Source organism: Melozone crissalis, unplaced genomic scaffold, assembly GCF_028551555.1.
Source record: "Melozone crissalis strain CALT ecotype California unplaced genomic scaffold, PUWL_Pcris_2 ptg000107l_1, whole genome shotgun sequence".
NCBI classification, from domain to species: domain Eukaryota; kingdom Metazoa; phylum Chordata; class Aves; order Passeriformes; family Passerellidae; genus Melozone; species Melozone crissalis.
In genome coordinates, this window is record NW_026535884.1 from 2,515,458 (window position 1) to 2,534,877 (window position 19,420).

Consider the following 19,420-nt stretch of genomic DNA (forward strand, 5'->3'; position numbering starts at 1 on the left):
GTGCCGGGGCGAAGAACCAGGGGGACGTGGCCGGAGCGGAGCGCGGCAGGGCAGGCCGGTGCCAGTCGGTGCCGGTGCCGGTCCGCGCTCGCTCCCTCCCTCGCTCTCTCTGTCCCTCAGTCCCTCCCTCACTCACCCCTCGCCGCCTCCGCCGCCGCCGCCTCCCGGCTCGCGCGCCGCGCACACGCACGCGCACACGCCGGGGCCGCGCGGGCGCGGGGGGAACGGGCAGGACGGGGGCGGCGCCATCGCGCGTGCGCGGGCGGCCGGACCGCCGGGCCGCCAGGGGGCGCCGCAGCGCGCGGCGCGGGGTGAGAGGTCGGGACGATGGCGGCGGCCTTGGGCGAGGAGGCGCCGGACAACGAGGACTACTACGGGCTGCTGAACGTGCGCCGTGAGGTGCGGCCGCGGGGCCGCGCGGGGCCGCGCGGGGCCGGGCGGGGTGAGGCCAGACCCTCGTGTGCGCCCGGCGGGAGCGGCGCCCCTGCGGCGTGTCCTCCGCACGGGCCGGGCTGCCGCTGCCGCTGCTGCTGGCGGCGGCGGGGCGGGAGAGCTCGGGCCGGGCCCTCCCGGTTGGGTGAGACGGGGGAGCGCCCGCTGAGGCCGGGAAATGCGGGGTTTGCTCCGAATTGCGGCCGTCAGGGCGCTGCCGGGGCGCTCCTGGTGCAGCTCCGCGCACGCCGCGCACACCCGCGTCCCCTGGGGCACGGCTGGAGAGGCTTCCCGAACCTCTCCAGTTTGGAAACAGCCAGGGATTTCTGCTAAACGTTTATCCCGGCAAAAAAAGGATCCAGAATCCTTGATTTCACTTTTAAGAATAGATGGATATTTAGTGGTGCGAGTTTGTTGCACTGGAACAGTTTGGAATTATTGGGAGATAACTGCTTTTTTTATGGTTATTATTAGGCAGATCTACAAAGATCTGGATGTAGAAACTGTTCTGTAGTCTGTTTCAGCGAGTGCAGCTGCAATATTATATGTATTTGTATGCGTATAAATATGTATAAAAAGCCTATCCAGTCCATCAGCCTGGGTGTGGCCATTGTAGCTGGACAGGGCTCGTATTGAACCACCCCTGCTCCGTGCAATAGGATATCCAGACTTGGAAGCGATTCAGTCTGAGAGCTTGGAAGAATTCCCTTTGGAGCTCCTGTCAGCCCCTGAGCTGCAGGGACAGTCCCCTGTGCTCGTGTGTAGGAATCAGCTGCATTCCTGAAGGAACAGCGTGTGATGGTCACGCTGTTTGCAGAACTCTCTGATGCTGAGCTCCTTTTAAAAAAAAAAAACAAGCCCTTGTCTGGTTTAAAGCCAGCAAGGCCATGCTTGTACATTCCTTGGGAGCTTTCGTAATTCCCCTCCAAAACGTCAGCAGCGTGCAGAGGTTAAAACAGAGCTGGGAACCACGCAGGGGTTGTGACTGCTGGGGAAGGTTTAATGGTTAACTTAGCAGGACATTCAGGTTTTGTACAGCAGGGAGCTGGAAACTGAATCAAAGGGGTCTGCAAGGGAGTAATTCCAACAGAAGGAGCGGGTGCTTTGTTAATTGTTGCTAATTATTTTCAGCAGTACTGTCCTGCAGTGGAAGTGATGAGCACAGGGTGATGTGGCAGCTGGGCCTGGAGCTGCAGTGACCCCATGGAGGCAGGATCCTGTGTGCAGGAATTGCTCTGTGTGTGTGTGAATGATTCATCTTTCAGACACGTTAGCCTGCTAAAAACACGGTGCTGTGTTTGGGACCTTAAATGAGACCTTTCAATGTTGACCAGAGTTTTGGTAATAAAAATGTAACTTACATGCTGTTATTTGTGACTGCATTTCCTGGCAGCCTAAAAATGATGGCAGGGTTTCTTTAGTGGTTTTGAAGAGGCTGTTGCTCGTGGAATATTGAACCAATGACCCAAACTACTCAGTGATGATGAAATGCCCAATCTAACATTTTATTGAACATGGCATTTATGAAAAATGAACCTGCTCATTTCTATTATATAATCAATAGCACATTAAACCATTTATCATTAATTTGATTTAAAAATGCCATTTTGGGGCTATATGTTCCCCTGCCTTCCCAGTCGAGTTTAAATTTGATATCCGAGAAAGCACAAGGTAATAAAAAGAAATAAGCTTAATTGCAGCTGTCCTTTCTGTCTTGGGACCAGCAAATTTGGCAGCTCCCCTTTTGCTGTATCATTTCAAAACATTAACAAGCAACAATACAATGTGCAGAAAAAAAACATTCTGAGCTGTCCTCAAATCCAGCCGGATTCCTGGTGTTGTGACAGAAGTGAGTGTGTTTTTGTGATGGAAACCCTCCATGCCACAAGTGGTAAAAAAAACGTTACTTCAAGAAATTACCTTTTAGGATCTTTATATCCCCAGTGAAAGCTAGGAACCTGTGACAGCTTTGCTTCCTGAAGGGTGTTAATAGTAAATGGAATTTGTGTCTGTAAATCCACTTCTGAGTGCCCCCCTCACTGACTGCACTGGGTCCTGACTGGGGCAGCCCCTGGGGACAGCCTGGACCATCAGGTTTTGGTTATTTTACTTTTGATGTTCCTCCTGGAATGGCTTCCTGTGCCCAGGAACTGGTTCTTGCCTGGACACTTTGGGAACTGGATGGTTGGGCTCTTTCAAGCTCTGCCTGGGGGAAGTTCTTGTTGATTTTAGCAACTGCACTTCTGAAAAGTCGTTTTTAAGCAATCTCCAAGGAATGGGCAGGAACAGGAACTGCAATGCAAGGGATGTAGCAGGGTGAGGTGAGAGAGGGGAGATTACCAAGGCTCTCTAGAGTCCAAAAATAACACTGCTGGGAGATGGTAATGGAAGGAGCAGGGGTTTTTCCCTATTGATTCTGCAAGAGCCATCCCTGTCCTTGGAAGGAGGCCAGGTGCCATCTGAGGTCCCAGAGTGGTTGCAGTAAAGGACAAGGCAGGTTCATTTGTGTTTGGTGGCACGCTGTTCTCATGGCTACCTGTCTGTGGATTTGTGGGCAGATGAGGCACCTTCCTCCTTCACAGCACAACACTGACCCTGCTGGGGAGCACAGGGCAGGTGCTGGGATGAGAACAGAACCATGGCTTTGCATTTCTTACCTTTACAGCTGTGCTTTTGGATAGTTACAATGTCCTCTTGAGGGTTAAGATTGAAATATGAGTAGAATTTGTTGTACATCTCTGGATTTATGTATTTTTATCTGAGATTAATTTGCTTTTTCCTGCTCTTCTGATTTGGAGGGGAATACCTGTATTATATAGCTGTATAAGGCAACCAATACAACTATATACAACTGTAATACCTGTATTATAGAGTTGTATTAGGCAACTAATACAACTATAGACAACTATAATACCTGTATTACATATTTGTATTAGGCAACTAATACAACTATAGTACCTGTATTATAGAGTTGTATTAGGCAACTACCTAATACCTGTATTAGGTGGTTGCCTAATACAACTAAAGTCTGAACATGAATGGTGGGGTTTTTACATCATTTTTTGTACCTGATTATGCACTGATGAGGTGCCTTGTTGCACTACAGATAGCGTGGACAATCCTGGTGTGATAATTGAATATTTTATTAACTTACGTACCGAAGCAATAACCCGTTCTTGATTTTGGGCCAAATTAATGCAACGTAACAGCTGACAGACTTCCCTTTCAGGACTGATCTTGAGAGTGGCCTTTTGGCAGTGGCCTTGGCTGTCCTTGCTGATTGTTGGTGGTCTCCACAGGCCTCCCAGGAGGAGCTGAAGGCGGCGTACCGCCGGCTGTGCATGCTCTACCACCCCGACAAGCACCGCGACCCCGAGCTCAAGAGCCAGGCTGAGCGTCTCTTCAACCTTGTCCACCAAGCCTATGAAGGTCAGGGGGAGGCTGAGCTTTGCAGGGGGGTTCTGGGAGAGCTGTGTCTTCATGCTTTTTGAAGATATGTGTTATTACAAAGCAATAATTAAATTTGGTGATAATTACCAATGCTGTTTCGTGCTGCTGTACCATACGTCAGAGGGGAAATGCCATATAAATGCTGCAGGGAATGAGATGTGGAGTGTCTGTCTTACCTCCTGCATGCTGTAAATGATCTTCTCATCACTTCCCTTACTTCTGAAGACCCCTTCCATAGGAGAATAAAGGCTGAAAAGCTTCAAGTAGAGATATCATTTAATATTGTATTGATGAACTGCTGCATCTCTGGGTTCTGTTCCCTGTCACCTGGCCGTGGTCTCCATTTCTAGCAAGTTCTTATATTTTGGTTTCAATTTGCAGTGCTTAGTGATCCACAGACCAGAGCCATCTATGACATATATGGGAGGAGAGGACTGGAGATGGAAGGCTGGGAGGTGAGAGAAATTGAGCACATTCTGGCCAGTGGCCTTGACTAAGCCCACCTTTATCTGCCATGGTTCTATCAGCTGCCCTGACACCTGGCTGGTAATAAATGCCTCTTGGTTTGAAGGCATCCTTGGTTAGTTATTTCTGTCTCTCTCTGTCCCTGCTGGAACACCATGATGGATTTCCAGAGAACCCTTTGGTTTTGCACTTGACAAGAGAACAATAAATCTGACACTCAGAGTTCCCTGGAAGGATATTACCATGACAGGCAACATCTTTATCTGAGACAAATGTGTCATTATTGTCCATCTAGCTCCAGCTTTTTCGTCCAAAACTTGGTTTTTTTCAGCATCAACTAGCTTCTGAGTTTGAAATTACTTTTTTCTTCCTGGGCTTTTTGGGGTGGGTCGAGCTGGGTTTTTTTTATGTGTTTGGTTTAGTTTTGGTTGGGTTTTATGGGCCTGGAAACAGAACTTGTCCATTCATGTCTGTCCAGCTCTGGAGTCCCTTGCTAGCCTCTGCCAGCCCTGGTTGATTGCTCTATGCTGCTTGAAGCAGAATCCTGTGCTATTGGGCCAGGTCAGCACCAAGGTCAAACGTGGAGTCAGTTGCTAGAAATGTGGAGCAGATCCAGCATGTAACAGATGCTTTGAAAACCAGATTTTTTTTAACTGCTTTTGGCAGACTTGATCTTATTTTGAAGAGCCAAATCCAATACTCTTTCTATCCATTCCAAAACTGGGCCTGTATAAAACCCTCATTCCCTGAGCCATGTCAGGTAAGCAGCTGTGAACCAGCACAGCCTGAAATCACACAGCTCTTGTGGAATCAATTTACCTCAGCCCAGAGACATTCAGTTATTTTCATTTTTGTGTCCACACCTGGTAGAGCAGTTAATGGATCGCTGAGGGTTACAGCTGCACTGCAGTGTCTTGTACTTGTGGTTGGACAGCTCTTTGCCCTGGTTTTGTCAAGGAAATGGAAACAACAAAACCATTTTCTGTTCTCTCAAGGCATGGTTTTCTCTCATGCCTGCCCTTTGATCTGGCCTGGGTGCTTTGTTCCAAACTCTGACTGTTGAAATTGGCTTTCAGCAGCTGGGGCAGTGTGTTAGTGCATCCTGCACCCAAGGCTCTGAACCCCAGCACTGCAATGCCCTGAGCAGCCTCTGTCTGGTAATGGTTTGGTTTTCATTGCTTTTTGAGCAGGTTGTGGAACGAAAGAGAACTGCAGCTGAAATCAGGGAAGAATTTGAGCGTCTGCAGAGGGAGAGGGAAGAGAGGAGACTGCAGCAGAGAACTAATCCAAAGGTAAGCAAAGACTTAATCCTGGTCTCAAGAGTGGGTCTGTAATTATCACCAGTGTGCAGGGGGTGCTGAGCCTAGGTGAGGGCCCAGAGGAAAGAGCCCCTCAGGTGTCTGCACTTGCTGCATGACTTTCTGCCTTTTGCATATGCTGTTTCTCTGCATAATATAGGGTGAACAGCTCATTCTCTGAACAATCCCTTACTGAATATTCTTCTTTTCTTAGCAAAACATGTTGAGACAAAATACCTTTTTCAGCAATTTGCAGAAAATAGACCTAACACTGAAATATTTATGATTTCTTTCCAAGTTTACTAAATAATTGTAACTCACTGCAGTTACCTGACAGGTTTTTCCTTTGGCATTGCTGCAGTGTCACAACAATGCAGGGAGCTCTTCAACTGCATCTTGAAACCAGCAACAAATCTGAAGCATCCCTAAGCCAGCTGGGCAGCAGCACAGTGAGCAAAGTCAATCTGAACAGGGTTAGTGCCTGTTTTTGGAAAGGGTGATCGTGCCCTCAGGGTGAGAATCATCCTGGATGCTGTTCCCATCTCAGTCTGTTTGAGCTGTGTCTGACTCACCTCAGCTCACCTTGGCTGGTCAGAGGTGCTCAGGAATCCCATTGGGATGGCAGGGAAAGATGGGTATGGCAATTGGCCAGAGTATCCACAGCTCAGACTGTCGGTGTCTTTGCTGCCTCTTGGCTTGATGAATTTGTGAGGCAAACCTGGGGTTTGTCAGGATGGTCCCTGACTGAAGTTTCAAAGCTTGTTGAATCACAAAAATCTTGCTTCTTATTCAACAACTAACATTATCCAAGAGCTGCATTTACTATTAACTAAATTAATTCATAGATCAGTGTAAAATCACAATGCCTTCTGAGAGGACAGATGTGGGATTGCAATGGTGCTTAGGACTGGATCTTAAGGAAAACATCCACCTAAGAAGAGCTGTAATATTTTGGGACATTCACCTTGGCACCACCTTTGGATGTGCCCTGCTCTTAGCAAAGCAATTATGCTGTCCAGATCTGCAGGCTGTGGGTAGTTTATAGACACTAAGAACTGCTTTGTACTAGAAGGGTAAACAAGCATAAAGTGTTGTGTGAGTATCTGTTGACAGCTTTATTCCAGGCAGGAAGGGATTTCTGTGTGCCACAAGCCAGGCAGGGCAAACTATCCCTGCTGGAGGTGTGGGTGAGTGGGGTCACAGAGGTGTTTGCAGAGAGGGGCATGGTTATCTCCCACTCTGCTGCTCCCTGCTGCAGGAATGTGACATTTTCCCTGCCGTGGCTGCGAGCTGCACTGTGAGCCTGTGTCCTGGGATAAAATTAGCCATCTGGGTGTTTACAGCAATTGCAGGCTGGCAGCTGATGGAAATGCCTCTCCAGGCAGTGTTCCCGTGGAATTGGGGAGCACAGCTGTGATCATTTCATACACGAGCACAAGTTATTTTAAAATTTCCAACGTTTTGTCGGTTCTATAAAACAGTTTCACAAAAATAAAGCATTTTAACCAGGAATGTTGAGCAATAACCAGATGTAGGCAATTTGGAGGGTTGAAATTGAGTCTCCTATTTGCTTTTAGAGCTTTGTTTTTGCTTTCAAAGATGTGCAGAAGGGTTGAAAAGTTCATTACTAGGTTTAAGAAGAACCACTTCCTGTTAGAAGAAATTAAATCCAGTTATTTTCCTGCTGTGGAAGGTCAATATGTAAGGAACACAAGGCAAAGCCTGGCATAACTTACAGGTATCACCTTGCTGAAGGTAAATCCCTAAGTAAAAATTAAGGAGGAAGTATATTTTCCTCTGGCACATGTACGAATTCCACCAGTGAAGCGTGTTACCTTTTCACAGGCTGGCAAATAAAGGTGATTTTAAAAACCAATCCCAGCTCTGATGGTTCCATAGTGCCACTCCTGCTTCCTGCCCTGCTGAGCTGCTGCAGTGTGGGCAGCACTGACTCCTGAGCAGGAGTTCCAGCTCTCTCCTGCTGCCCTTCCTTTGGGGAGAGCTCGTCCATGCTCAGAGCAGGTGGGAGCTGGGAGCAGCAGCAATTCCCCCTCCATTATCCGGAGGCATAGGGGTGCTCTGGTTCTCTGGGAATATTTTTAACTTTGCCATCTGCTGCTTTTCCTGTGCTTGTGCCTGAACCAGTTTCCTTGCCAGGATCCACAGAGCTCCCAGGGTGACTTCACCTGCTTGGCAGGAGCTGGAGGGTCTGCCCAGGGTCCACCTCTGACCTCAGGGGAAGGCAGAAGAGTAAGAGGGAGACACTCCTTTCCTCTGAGCAGATCTCGTGGATTTTCATGGAGAGGTTCAGGTGTTTTCCTTGTTTCCTTGGGAGGAATATTTGCTGTAGAATTCATACATGTGAAAAAGGAAATCCTAATATTTTTAGTGTATTTTATATATTTTAGTGTAGAGAAAGAAGGTGCAATGAATTTCAGGAATGTATGTGGATCTTGGTGCATCTTTCCAAAGGGTGCAGCATTGTGGCACCAGTAAGCCAAGTACAGCAGGATTGTCTCCAAATGGTGTTTGCTAGCACAGGACTGAGCCCTCACAGGGTGGTTAGAGGTTTTCCATTGCTTCCCTCTTCTTTTGGCCTGGTTTCAAGGAACAGCATGGCACAGGAGAGGGCTGAAACTGGAGAAGCTGTAGGGTCTGGAGTCACCTGAAGGTGACTTTGTAGATGGTTCCTGAAAGTGCAGAAAGGGCAGAAGCTGGTTGTTGGTGCCACCACCATGCTGAACAATGAATGTAATTGCTCTGAAATTCACCAGCTGCCAAGGCTGGTTAGTAACCAGCTGGGGCACAGCCCCTGTTCCAGGATTCAGCTGGAAATAACCACACCTTTCAGTTTTAAAATATTTATCCAATTTTTGCTTCATGAGAAAATAAACACTGAGAAGAGGCTGGGAATCTCCACAGCAAATAGATAGCCTGGGAGCCCAGGCAGAGAAAAGGTTCCAGTCCTGTCAGACTCTGCAATTCTTCCTTTATTTACAGTCCAGCATTTGGTTAGAGTGGAGCAATCAAGGAAAAATGCTCCCTCAGACTGAAATAAGGATTTTTTCCAGCCATGCTTGGCCTGAGTGTGGATGGGGTTTGTAGCTGCCCAGCTATTGAGTTTCCATATACAAACTGCTCCGAGTTCAGTCTGTGCTTGTGCACAGAGGGGGGGTTTTATTGCAATCCATATGTTTTATAGGAGCTGGGATGCTGTCAGATGGGTCCATAGGGAAGGTTTCCAAAGCCTCTTGAAGTTATATGACCCAGACAAGTACCTAATTGTGCTCTTTTCAAAGAAACACACTCCTGCAGTTAGTCTGAGGGAGCACAGCAGCAGGTAGCCAGGCTATTGTGCTGTGGCCTAGTTTTTTGTAGGAATAAGTTTTTCTATGGTCTAAGAAAGAAAATATTTATCAGTTGCTAAAAGTATGTCTTTTTCAAGCCTTCCTTCTGATCACAAAACACAAACTAGAAGAAGAAATCAAAATATTTTGCTAACAAGGTCAATTGCAAGTGAATGGTACAGTTCAGTACTAAGTTGGTTCAGGTAACTCATAAGAAGGAGACTGTAGAGGTTTTCTGTCTAAGTTCCATTGAAGAAAATCAATTTCTAGAATATATTATTTCAGCTTTTAAATACTGACAGAGCACAGTCATTTGTGGTGAAAGAAGAAACCTGCTGTGTAAAGGTGTTCTACCTGCTTCTGTAATGTGTCACTATAGAAAAATTACCTCCTGGGATTGCAAGTTGAGTTTGTGCTGAAAAACTGCCTTTTCTTCAGTCTGTTTGATGATTTATATTGCTGTTTAGAAATATTGTAATCATTCACTTTTGTTTTGTGCATTAGGAAATGCATTTTAGAGTGGTAAAAGTAATTGCAGAGCAGTGGAAAGCTGCACAAAAATGTAATCATACCCAGGGATGGTTCTGTGCACGCCAGATGTTTGCTAATGCTGAATGCCTGTTTCCCTTGTCATCCCTCAGGGAACAATTAGTGTGGGAATAGATGCCACTGACCTGTTTGATCGCTATGATGAGGAGTATGAAGATGTGCCTGGGAGCAGCTTTCCCCAGATTGAGATCAACAAAATGCACATATCCCAGTCCATCGAGGTGAGGAGGGCAAACTGCCGTGCGAGCGGGGCGTGAGCGAGTGCAGAACACAGAGCACAGAGCACAGAACACTCTGCTCCTGCCTCTCAGCAGGGTTTGGGGGGGACAGCACAGGTGGGAAGAGGCAGCTTGGGGCCAGCAGAATGCTGGGTTGGCTCTGGAGCCTTTGGGCACCTGGTCCTGCCCTCCTGGCAGGGAGATGCTCAGTGCCCAGTTCTCACTGAATGGGATGTGTTCAGTGGATGGCACCCAGTCCTGAGCATGAGCATAAGGAAAATGATGGGAAGCATTTCCTCTTGCAGAGAATTGTAGAAATTTAGTCTGCTAGAGAGATGAGAATGGTTTACAGCTCAAGGTCAGGTGGTACATTACAGGTATCACAAGTGTCTGGTGCTGTAAGAATTATCTGACTTTTTGCCATGCTTGATGTTGGACTACAAAACCATTTACACTCTGCAGTGGTGGTTATGTCCTTGCAGAACATGCACTAAATGTGTGAACTGGGATCAGAGGTACTTGAAACAATATATTCCTTTTTCAGGCACCCCTGACTTCCACAGATACAGCAATACTGTCTGGAAACCTTTCCACCCAGAATGGGAATGGAGGCGGATCAATTAATCTTGCACTGAGACGAGTGACATCTGCCAAGGGATGGGGAGAGGTAAGAGTACCCCTGTTGTGCAATTTTATATTCAATCTATTACTTGATGTTCTATTTTTTGGGGGGGGAGCTTTAACTGTGGTTCATCTCTCATTTTCTGTGTTCTGTAAAATGTAGAAAAATTAATTCTTCAAGGAATTTGAGACAAAGCCTTGTTTTTTCTTCTTTTTCTTCCCTCTCCATTTGGCAATTTGCACTTTACCTGTGCAGACAGAATTATTACCTGATGTCTCTTGTCTTTCTGGTTGCTCTGTCTGAAGGCACAGTGGTGTGAGAAGGCCTTTTAGAGCAGTGTGATAGTTGGCCTTTGCTTCCAAAACTGCTTTGCTTGCAAGGGAAGAAGTTATGGGGGAAATAGTTTGAGGCCCCCAGCAGATCTGAGCAGCTGGAAGGTCCCACATTGCACCTGCAAGCTGGGCTGTGTTTGGGGTGCTCATGGCATTGCTGGTACAGCTGGCACTGCCTGGGCCTTCCTTCTTGCACATGAGCTGCTGCTAGCCTCCTTCCTCAGCTTGGGAGAGTGGGAGTCTTCCTCTCATTTGAGATTCACATAATGAAGGCTTTTGGTTTGCATCAGGATTTTTGTGAGAGTTTTCTCCAAGTTCCCTGGAGTGACGTGCTAGTGGCACTGACCTGTAGCTTTACAAAACTGGCTTTGTTTTACCCATGGGCTCCAACTCAGTGAGACACCTTTTCTTCTTCTGAGTGCAAAGCTGAAGGGAGGGTGCTGAAAGAGGTGGTAAATGTTACTCAGATGTGTAAAACAGCTGTGATAAAAATGATGTTCGTGCCATACTTTGCCACTATTGTAAAGGATGATTTCCTCTAACACTCTGGCACTGTGTATTCCAACAGTTGGAGTTTGGAGCTGGAGACCTTCATGGACCTCTCTTTGGGTTGAAGATATTTCGTAATCTTACACCAAGATGGTAAATATTAGAAAAATGGCCTAGTGGTTAATATCCCACAGTGAGGAGCTAAATTACTTGAATGCTCTTCCACATTAATTTTGGATTAATTTTCTGTCCTGCAAAATAAGATATTTTCACTTTGGACTTAAGGTCATACTTATATTGTCAAAATGCCTGCATTCTTTCTGGGTGTTGGTGCCCTTATTTTTCATATTTCCACTTTAAAGCTGGTCTGTCTTCCACATCCTTAGATTTGTACTTGATCTTGTCATGATTTATCATACTTGAGGCAGAGCAACAGAAGTTTGCTCTGGGAACAGAATAAAAAATTGGGAACTCTTTTGAGGCTTCCATGTGTGAGAGGGAGTTTTTGACAGCAAAACAGGAGATGAAAATAATGCCAAATTTGCCACTAATCTCATGTCTGTTCACAAATGAGTAGAAGTCTCAGATTGCAAAGGAGAATCCAAGGTAAGGCCTGTGACTGGAGGCACATGTCAGAGCATCATAGGAGCTCATTCATGTAGGTTCCTCCTGTTTACATTTTCAAATTTAGTGCATCTGCCATTCCTCAGAGCTTGTACAGGATTCATGTTCCCTGGGGAGTGCTTTAGCACTGTTTTTTAGGATTACTGAATAGGAGGGCTGCTCTGTGCCAGCAGCCCAGTGTGCTGCTCTGCAGAGAGCAGGATGTTACCTGCACAGGCAGGAAGGGGAAGGCTGGGTGCCTGGGCACAGACAATAAACCAGGGCACAGCTGCTCTTCTGGACACTGCTGTGCTCAGGGCAGTCTGAATTAATTTTTACTTTTCCCTGATAGCCTTGCAGGATGGTCTCTGGGCACTTAGTAAAAATTCCTGGGCAAGAAAGACTCTGAGGCCAGCTGGGAGCCTGTGTTTTTTTTTCACTGACAATTTTTTCCTCTTGTTTCCAGTTTCATCACCACAAACTGTGCCCTGCAGTTCTCATCGCGCGGGGTCCGCCCCGGCCTCACCACGGTCCTGGCCCGAAACCTGGACAAGAACACCATGGGCTACCTGCAGTGGAGGTGGGGCATTCAGTCAGCCATGAACACCAGCATTGTCCGGGACACCAAAAGCAGCCACCTCACCCTGGCAATGCAGGTGAGAGCCCCGGGCAGCACAGGGATCCTGTGGGAGAGAGCAGCCTCACCTGCCTGGCCCAGCAGTGTTTTGCTCTCGGGAGTTTGCAGTTTATTGCAGCTCTGAGATACATGAAAAGTCCCTGTTTTGGCCTGCACATTCAAAGAATGAGTCAGAGTTCTTCAGTTCTCAGTCTCAGAGTTGTTTATTGTATCTTATCTATAAAATTTTTTCTCCTGTCCAGCCAAGGTCTGTCCAGCAGGACAATTCCAGGTACACTGCCTGCCCCCAGGGCAGCGTTATCTCTTTATACTACAAACTAGATATAACACGTTTACAATTACTTTCCAATACCTATCACCTACGTTAGACAGTGAGTTTCTACTCTAAACCAATCCAAAAGTGCCAACATCACAGCAGAAGATGGAGGTAGAGAAGAAGAAGAAAGGCTGGACATGCCCAAGTCCCTCCATCTTGTCCCCAAAACCCCTATTCTAAAAACCCCAAAATCTACTTTTTCACCTAATGATAATTCTATTATTACACTACTTAAACTTCTGTGGCTTTCAGGCCTTCATACAAAGCTGGTAATTTGCTCCACGGGTCGTAATCAAACCCACAGGTGTTCTGGGCTGTGTGCCAGGGTCTCTGAGCCCCCTGGCAGGGGTTCTGGCAACTCTGGACACCCAGGGGGATGTGCTGAGTTCTGACATTTTGCCTTGGGATTACAGGTTAAGGAAGCAGTTGGTGTATCTTGTGATAGATCTAAGATAGGTCACCAGCTGTTTGGCAGAGCACAGCTCTTGGCATTGCCATAGAAGATGTGGGTCAGCTTACAGTAGGGTCAGGACAACACAGACAGCAGAGATTGCAAGTGGCAAGCACTGCTTTGTGTTCTGTGCTTCAAGGTTGAGAAAGGAAATTGGGGAGGCCGCAGTGGCCAGGGGTATGTTCTGATATGTTTGTGCCTCTTGTGTTTCAGCTGGGAATCCCCCATTCTTTCATGATGGTCAGTTACCAGCATAAGTTTCAGGATGAGGATCAAACACGAGTGAAAGGTTCTCTCAAGTAAGTGCTCAAGAGGGAATTCACATTGCTCACAGCCTGAGGACTCTGTCCTCTCCTGCTGCTGTAGGCCTGCAGGTTCCACACAAACCAAATGCTTCTGTGGCCCTTGGGAGCCTGCTTTTCACTCTTTAAATCTGGTAAATGCTGAAGTGAATGTCTTGAAGGCTTGGCTCTGTGTGCCTCTGCACTTCAGTGGAACTAATAATACTTGTGTATGATATCTCTGTATCATCCCCAATAAGAAAGCCAAAAGTTCTTGTTCACTACTTAGCAAGCTGGAAGGTCTCATCTCACCTTGGAGGTACACTGTGAATCTTCCAGAGGCCAACATCTGCTGCAAACAGATGCATTTCCATGCTTTACTTGTTTGGGAATTACAGGATTCAGTAAAGAGAAATTCAAATATCTTCTCTGTCTTAACAGTTCTTGGTTCTGTCATTCTAGGGTGGGTTTCTTTGGGACCATAGTGGAGTATGGAGCAGAGAGGAAGATCTCCAGGCACAGTGTTCTAGGAGCCACTGTCAGCGTTGGTGTTCCCCAAGGAGTGTCCTTGAAAATCAAGTCAGTTCAAGATCTCAACTCTTTATTACAGATGCTGACCATAACCTCCATGATTCTATTTCCAGTATTCAGCTGGGAAGGAGCCAGTCCCAGGTCAATACAGGTGTATTGATACATCACTGGGAGAGGGTGCAGCTGCCCTCTAATGCAAGCTGTAAGCCCATCATAAGCAATGGGTGCTTTCCACTGGTGTGACTCACAGCCTGGGCCACCTGTCTGTGTGTGCATCAGAATATTCTGAAATGCAGCTTAAATTGAGATTTGGAGCACTCTGGTAAGTGAATGGAAGATTTCTGAAAGTGTTAGTACAGATGGATTCCATGTGTATTGTGCTGTATACAAGTGAATGCTTGAATTAGGGAATTGTCATTGCCTAATGCAGGTGATTGTACCATTAACAAGGTGCAGTTCACTGAAGGACAGAGCTCATTAAGTGTCCCTGTGCTGTGTTGTACTTGAACTGGGGCCAGCTACAGGTGGGGTGTGAAACTGCTGAAGGGCCTGAAGAATTCAGGCCCAAGCAAACTCGTGTTTTCTAAAATAAATATTGTTACAGACATCAGAAGAATATTCATGAACACCTGCCCTGAAGGCCCATGCCAGTGTTATGAGCACAGGCCTTCTCTAGAAGCATTTGCTCTTCTTTCATGAGGATGTTCATCCCTTTTTCAGTTGAAATTAATGACCAAGCAAATTCTCCTAAGATTAAAAAAAGAACTTTAGAATGGTCAGGTATATCACGAGCTGCTGCTTCAAAGTCTGGCTCTGGCTGGTGTCAGCTGCCTTTTCTGCCGTTGGCTTTTTCACTTTAGCAGGCTTTTCACACTTTGAGCTCCTCATTCATCTCCCCTCGGTTCATCAGCAAGCACTGCTGCTAAGTGTGCTTCATCAGGCACATCCAGCTCTGCTTTTCCTCTTACCATCCCTCTGCTCTTCTTTGTTGCAGGCTGAATAGGGCCAGCCAGACCTACTTCTTCCCTGTCCATCTAACAGATCAGCTGCTTCCCAGTGCTGTGTTCTATGCCACCGTGGGACCTCTCGTTATCTACTTTGCCATGCACAGGCTGGTCATCAAACCCTACCTCAGGGCACAGAAGGAGAGGTGAGCTTGCACATTCCTCAGGAAGTTTTTTTGGGGTTATTTGTGTGAGGCTGAGGGGTGGGTAAGGAGACCCTGCCAGTTTCTGCCTGAATCCCAGCTCTGCCTTCCTTCTGCCAGGGAGCTGGAGAAGCAGCGGGAGAGCACAGCCAGTGACATCCTACAGAAGAAGCAGGAGGCTGAAGCAGCAGTGAGTCTTTCTTGTAACTCAGTCCCCTTAGTGAAAGGAAACTCTTTTTACTCTGGACCATTCTCCTTTGGCCACGGTGTGTGACCCTGTGTGATTTCTGCTCTGTCATTTGTGTCGTGACAGGTCCGGTTAATGCAGGAGTCAGTCCGAAGGATAATTGAAGCAGAGGAAGCCAGAATGGGTAAAGATTATGATATCATTTACTTGTTCTATAAATTTGGAGAGAAGAAGGAACAATGCAAAGGTGTTGTTTCTTCATTCCCACTCCTGATAAAGTGCAGCTTAATTGCTGCTGTGCCCATAGTGTGGGAGCCCCATTATGACTCAGCTCCAGGTGCCTGAGCTTAGGAGGGATCACAGAATATTATCTTGGGACATGGTGTGAAGTGGATCAACAGACTGAAGACAACAGTCTGGAATTACCTCTTCCCCAGAGAGAGGTGTTTCTATAAAAAGGTGCAAAAGTTGTAGTCTGAAATTCAGGTTTTACTGATTTTTCCCTTACATGGTTTGTTTCTGGATCATAATGGGAATCTGGTCTCTTATGGTTACTAGCAGTTTTCCACAGAATGTTCCAAAGTGAACTGGAATCCACTTGGACTGTCACATCAGTGTGACACTGAGGTCCTGTCACTCCATTCTAGTGCTCAAGGTTACTAACAAACACCCAAGAAAAATGCTGTTCTTTGTTGGGAAGTGTGGGTCCAGGCTAGGAGAATTAGATCTCACTGAAAGCAAGACAAAATGGTGGGATGGTCTTTTTGTCAGTGGAAGCCTTCCATCACAGATGTGATTTCCTGGGAAATGCAGGTCTGATTGTAGTGAATGCCTGGTATGGGAAGTTTGTTAACGACAACAGCAGGAAGAATGAGAAGGTGAAGGTTATAGATGTGACTGTGCCTCTGCAGTGCTTGGTGAAGGACTCTAAACTCATCCTTACAGAGGCCTCCAAGGTAAGTAAATGTTCTGTCAATGCCCAGATTCAGGGACTCAAATGTGTGGCCCAGAATTTTGTTTGAACCATGTGGTGTCCTGCCAGGGGATCTCTCCAGTGGCTCTGCATCAATTCACAGATGCCATTTACCTACCAAGTATTTATTACAAGCTTCCAGGAACTTTTGTTTCTTGGGGCTTTTCCAGTGCCAGTGGGAGAGTGGGTGTTACAGACCTTGGGGCTGTACACCAGAAATTTCCCAACCCCCTGGTTTACTTTTATGCACCAAAAACTTGTGGAGATGATTCCCCAGTGTCTCAACTTGCTGGCAGCAAAACTCCTTTTTTTTCTTCCTTTATGACACGTTGTCCTTGGCAGTAATAAATGTTTTTGGCCAGCTGGAGAGCTGTGAAAGTCCATTCCCTGATGCTTAGTCTGTCCTTCTCTGGTTCAAGGCTGGGCTGCCAGGCTTCTACGACCCCTGTGTGGGTGAGGAGAAGAGTTTGAAAGTGCTTTATCAGTTCCGAGGAGTTCTGCACCAGGTGATGTCAGCTGACAATGAGGCCCTTAGGATACCAAAGCAATGTGAGTAGCACAGACTGCCCAGCATCTTCCTTGGGGAACCAGAAATGGACTTCTTCAGCTCTGTGGTGAAGCACACAGAACTGGGGTTCAGAAATGGGGTTGCTTGAATGGGCTGACCATGGCTTGCCTCTGGAGTAAGGCCCAAAAGAACTCAGCAGCAGCTCTGCAGCTGTTTGTACCAGCTAGTTTGTATCTCTAACTGTGGCTGGAAGCAGAGGCCTCCCACAGGTGCCAGTGTCCTTCTGTGCAGTTTGCAGCACTGGGTGGCCATTTGAGGAGTGAATTTAATGTATGAAGGCCTGAGTCAGATTTCTTCCTTGTCCCCATTTATCTGACCAAAACATTTTCCCTGCTGGAATAGCTCTGTGAAACTGGGATCTGCTTGTGGCAACTTTTACTGGCGCTCCTGTGGCTCTGGTGGGTTGGCTCAAGGGCACAGACCTCTGTTTGCTGTAGACCAGCTCCCCGCCCAGTGTGAGCAGCACATCCAACTGATACAGCTTCCAGAAGTGCATTGGAGGCTTATTTGAGTTGTGTATAATTAGCAGCCTGAGGTGTTGCAGCCTGTCCTTGGTACAGTTCCTCGTTCTCCCCACAGCTCACAGGATCGATGCCGACGGCTAATCCGGGAACGCGCGTCCCCCACGGTACCTGGCTCAACAGAAACTGCAAAACCTCCCCCGGACGCTGCCAGTTTGAACAGGGACACTTTTATTTTTACTGTCTGTACAGCAGGAGGTGTCCTGCTGGTTCTGTTAGGGACAAAAGGACAGACCCTGCTGCTGCAGGCGGCTCCCTGGCAATATCTGAGTTGTGGCTCGGTACCCAATAAAGCAGCGTGACTCTGAGTGCACAGTGCTTTCTGCAGGGGCCCAGGGGCCTCCTGCTCCCAGCTTCCTGCACTCACACTTCTCTCCTGGCACTCAGCAGGGATGAAGAGCTGTTCTCCTCACTCCTCCACGTACTTCCTGGGGTAGGTAACACACCTTCTTCCTTCTGAGGGGAATTTCAGTTCTCTGGCCACCTCCTGGAAGTCCCCTGTGCAAATACTTCTGGAGAGAGGTCAGTGATTGTTTCAATCTCAAATCTGTGTTTGAAATGCACTTGTTAAGGAAAGTATGTGCTTAAATATGAATGAATTTGCCTTTTGAAGTAATATGGACCTCTTCAGCACCAATCTGTCCAGCTGCTCATTTCCAACGCTGCTCTTCCAGACAAGGACACGGTGTATCATAGTTTTATTAATTCTTCTGCCACCCACAACCATGTATTGTCAAGGATTTCCAGAAAAGAGAAAAGTGAGGGAGAAGGACAGCAATTAATTTCATTTGATTCTGATGCTGCAACTATCTCTTCACATCTAATTTATTTCTAGTAAAAATAAATGTAGTTCATAAAGTAAGCCATACCAAAGTGAGGAGAGAGGCCAAATGGATTAAGAGCTGAAAATGTAACACTCATCTGCTCTTTCTGAAAAGCAGCAGTTACAGCATAGATCCATTGGCTTTATCTTGCCTAGAAGCCCTGACAGGGATTTCCAGCAGAAGGGCAGTCCTGGGCTGGTGATCCAGCAGCTGGAAACAGCACTTTGTAGAATCTGCTACACACTGGGTACATCAGCACTTCTGAGGCTTTTGCAGAGAGACAAGGAATCGTGGTGGCTGTTCCTTGATCATAATTTTGCTCTGGCCAAGGCCAGACCAGCTTTCATTGCTCATGGGTGACAGCAGAGGGGAAAACATCCATGTCTTGGCAGTGCAGAGTTGCTTTCAACAACTCCTGCCATAACTCCTTTCCTGACATGGACCTGGCCCTGTTCTGTGCAGCTGTGCTTCTCTGTGCTCAGGTCACTGCACCAGGAGAATGAGATTTCCAAAAGAAATGCTTTCCCCTGTAAAAAACAAGTTCATATTATGAAGGGGTGTTCATTTGTTTTTATTAAAACCAAAACTTTTCAGTTGTGACCAGTTCCTGGTGCAGGGCTTTATTTCACCTATGGCCAGCGTTCTGTCAATCTCAAAGTAAATGTAAAATGTGCAATAAATTATATTCAGCTGAAAAGCAGCTCCCATTCCCTTTGCATCTGTAGGAAATTCCTGAGATGAAACCCCTGGAAAGCAAGGGTTTGTAACCATAACAGCACTCTCCATCCCATCCAGCTTATTGACCTCTGCTGGGTGGGACTGGGCAGAAATCTAAATCTCCTCCAGTTCCCTTTTGATGTCGCTGTGTGAGGTGCATGGTCAGAAGTGAGGAGCCAGCCTGTAGGGACTAGGACATGGCACAAGAGCATCCCTGAGAGCCAGATGCTCACTCAGTCTCCCAAGCCCCCTCCTCCTTTCTTCCTTGTTTTCTATCAGTGCCACGTTTTGCCAAAACTGTAAGAACATCCCCACTGCAGAACCACAGCCTTCACCACCACATCCTTGCTGTGAGCAGCTGCCATTTTACAGCCAAAACTCCCCTGGGACTTCTTTTTATGCCTCTCTATAATTCAAAATTACCAACAGAATTAAAATAGAAGCTCTAAGCAAGCAGAGCTG

The 19,420-nt window shown here is 46.9% G+C and overlaps 1 protein-coding gene across 1 annotated transcript; it reads left to right on the forward strand.

Moving 5' to 3' along the window:
* Window positions 1-317: 317 nt before the first annotated feature.
* On the forward strand, window positions 318-17,563 carry DNAJC11 (DnaJ heat shock protein family (Hsp40) member C11). The gene is made up of 16 exons (XM_054291939.1): window positions 318-399; window positions 3,732-3,861; window positions 4,264-4,337; window positions 5,538-5,639; window positions 9,634-9,762; window positions 10,304-10,426; window positions 11,282-11,355; window positions 12,272-12,461; window positions 13,423-13,508; window positions 13,953-14,069; window positions 15,016-15,171; window positions 15,289-15,358; window positions 15,482-15,539; window positions 16,169-16,311; window positions 16,748-16,877; window positions 17,476-17,563. The coding sequence occupies exons 1-16, from the start codon at window positions 328-330 to the stop codon at window positions 17,499-17,501; spliced, it is 1,680 nt and encodes a 559-aa protein (XP_054147914.1). The 5' UTR covers window positions 318-327; the 3' UTR covers window positions 17,502-17,563.
* Window positions 17,564-19,420: the final 1,857 nt, after the last annotated feature.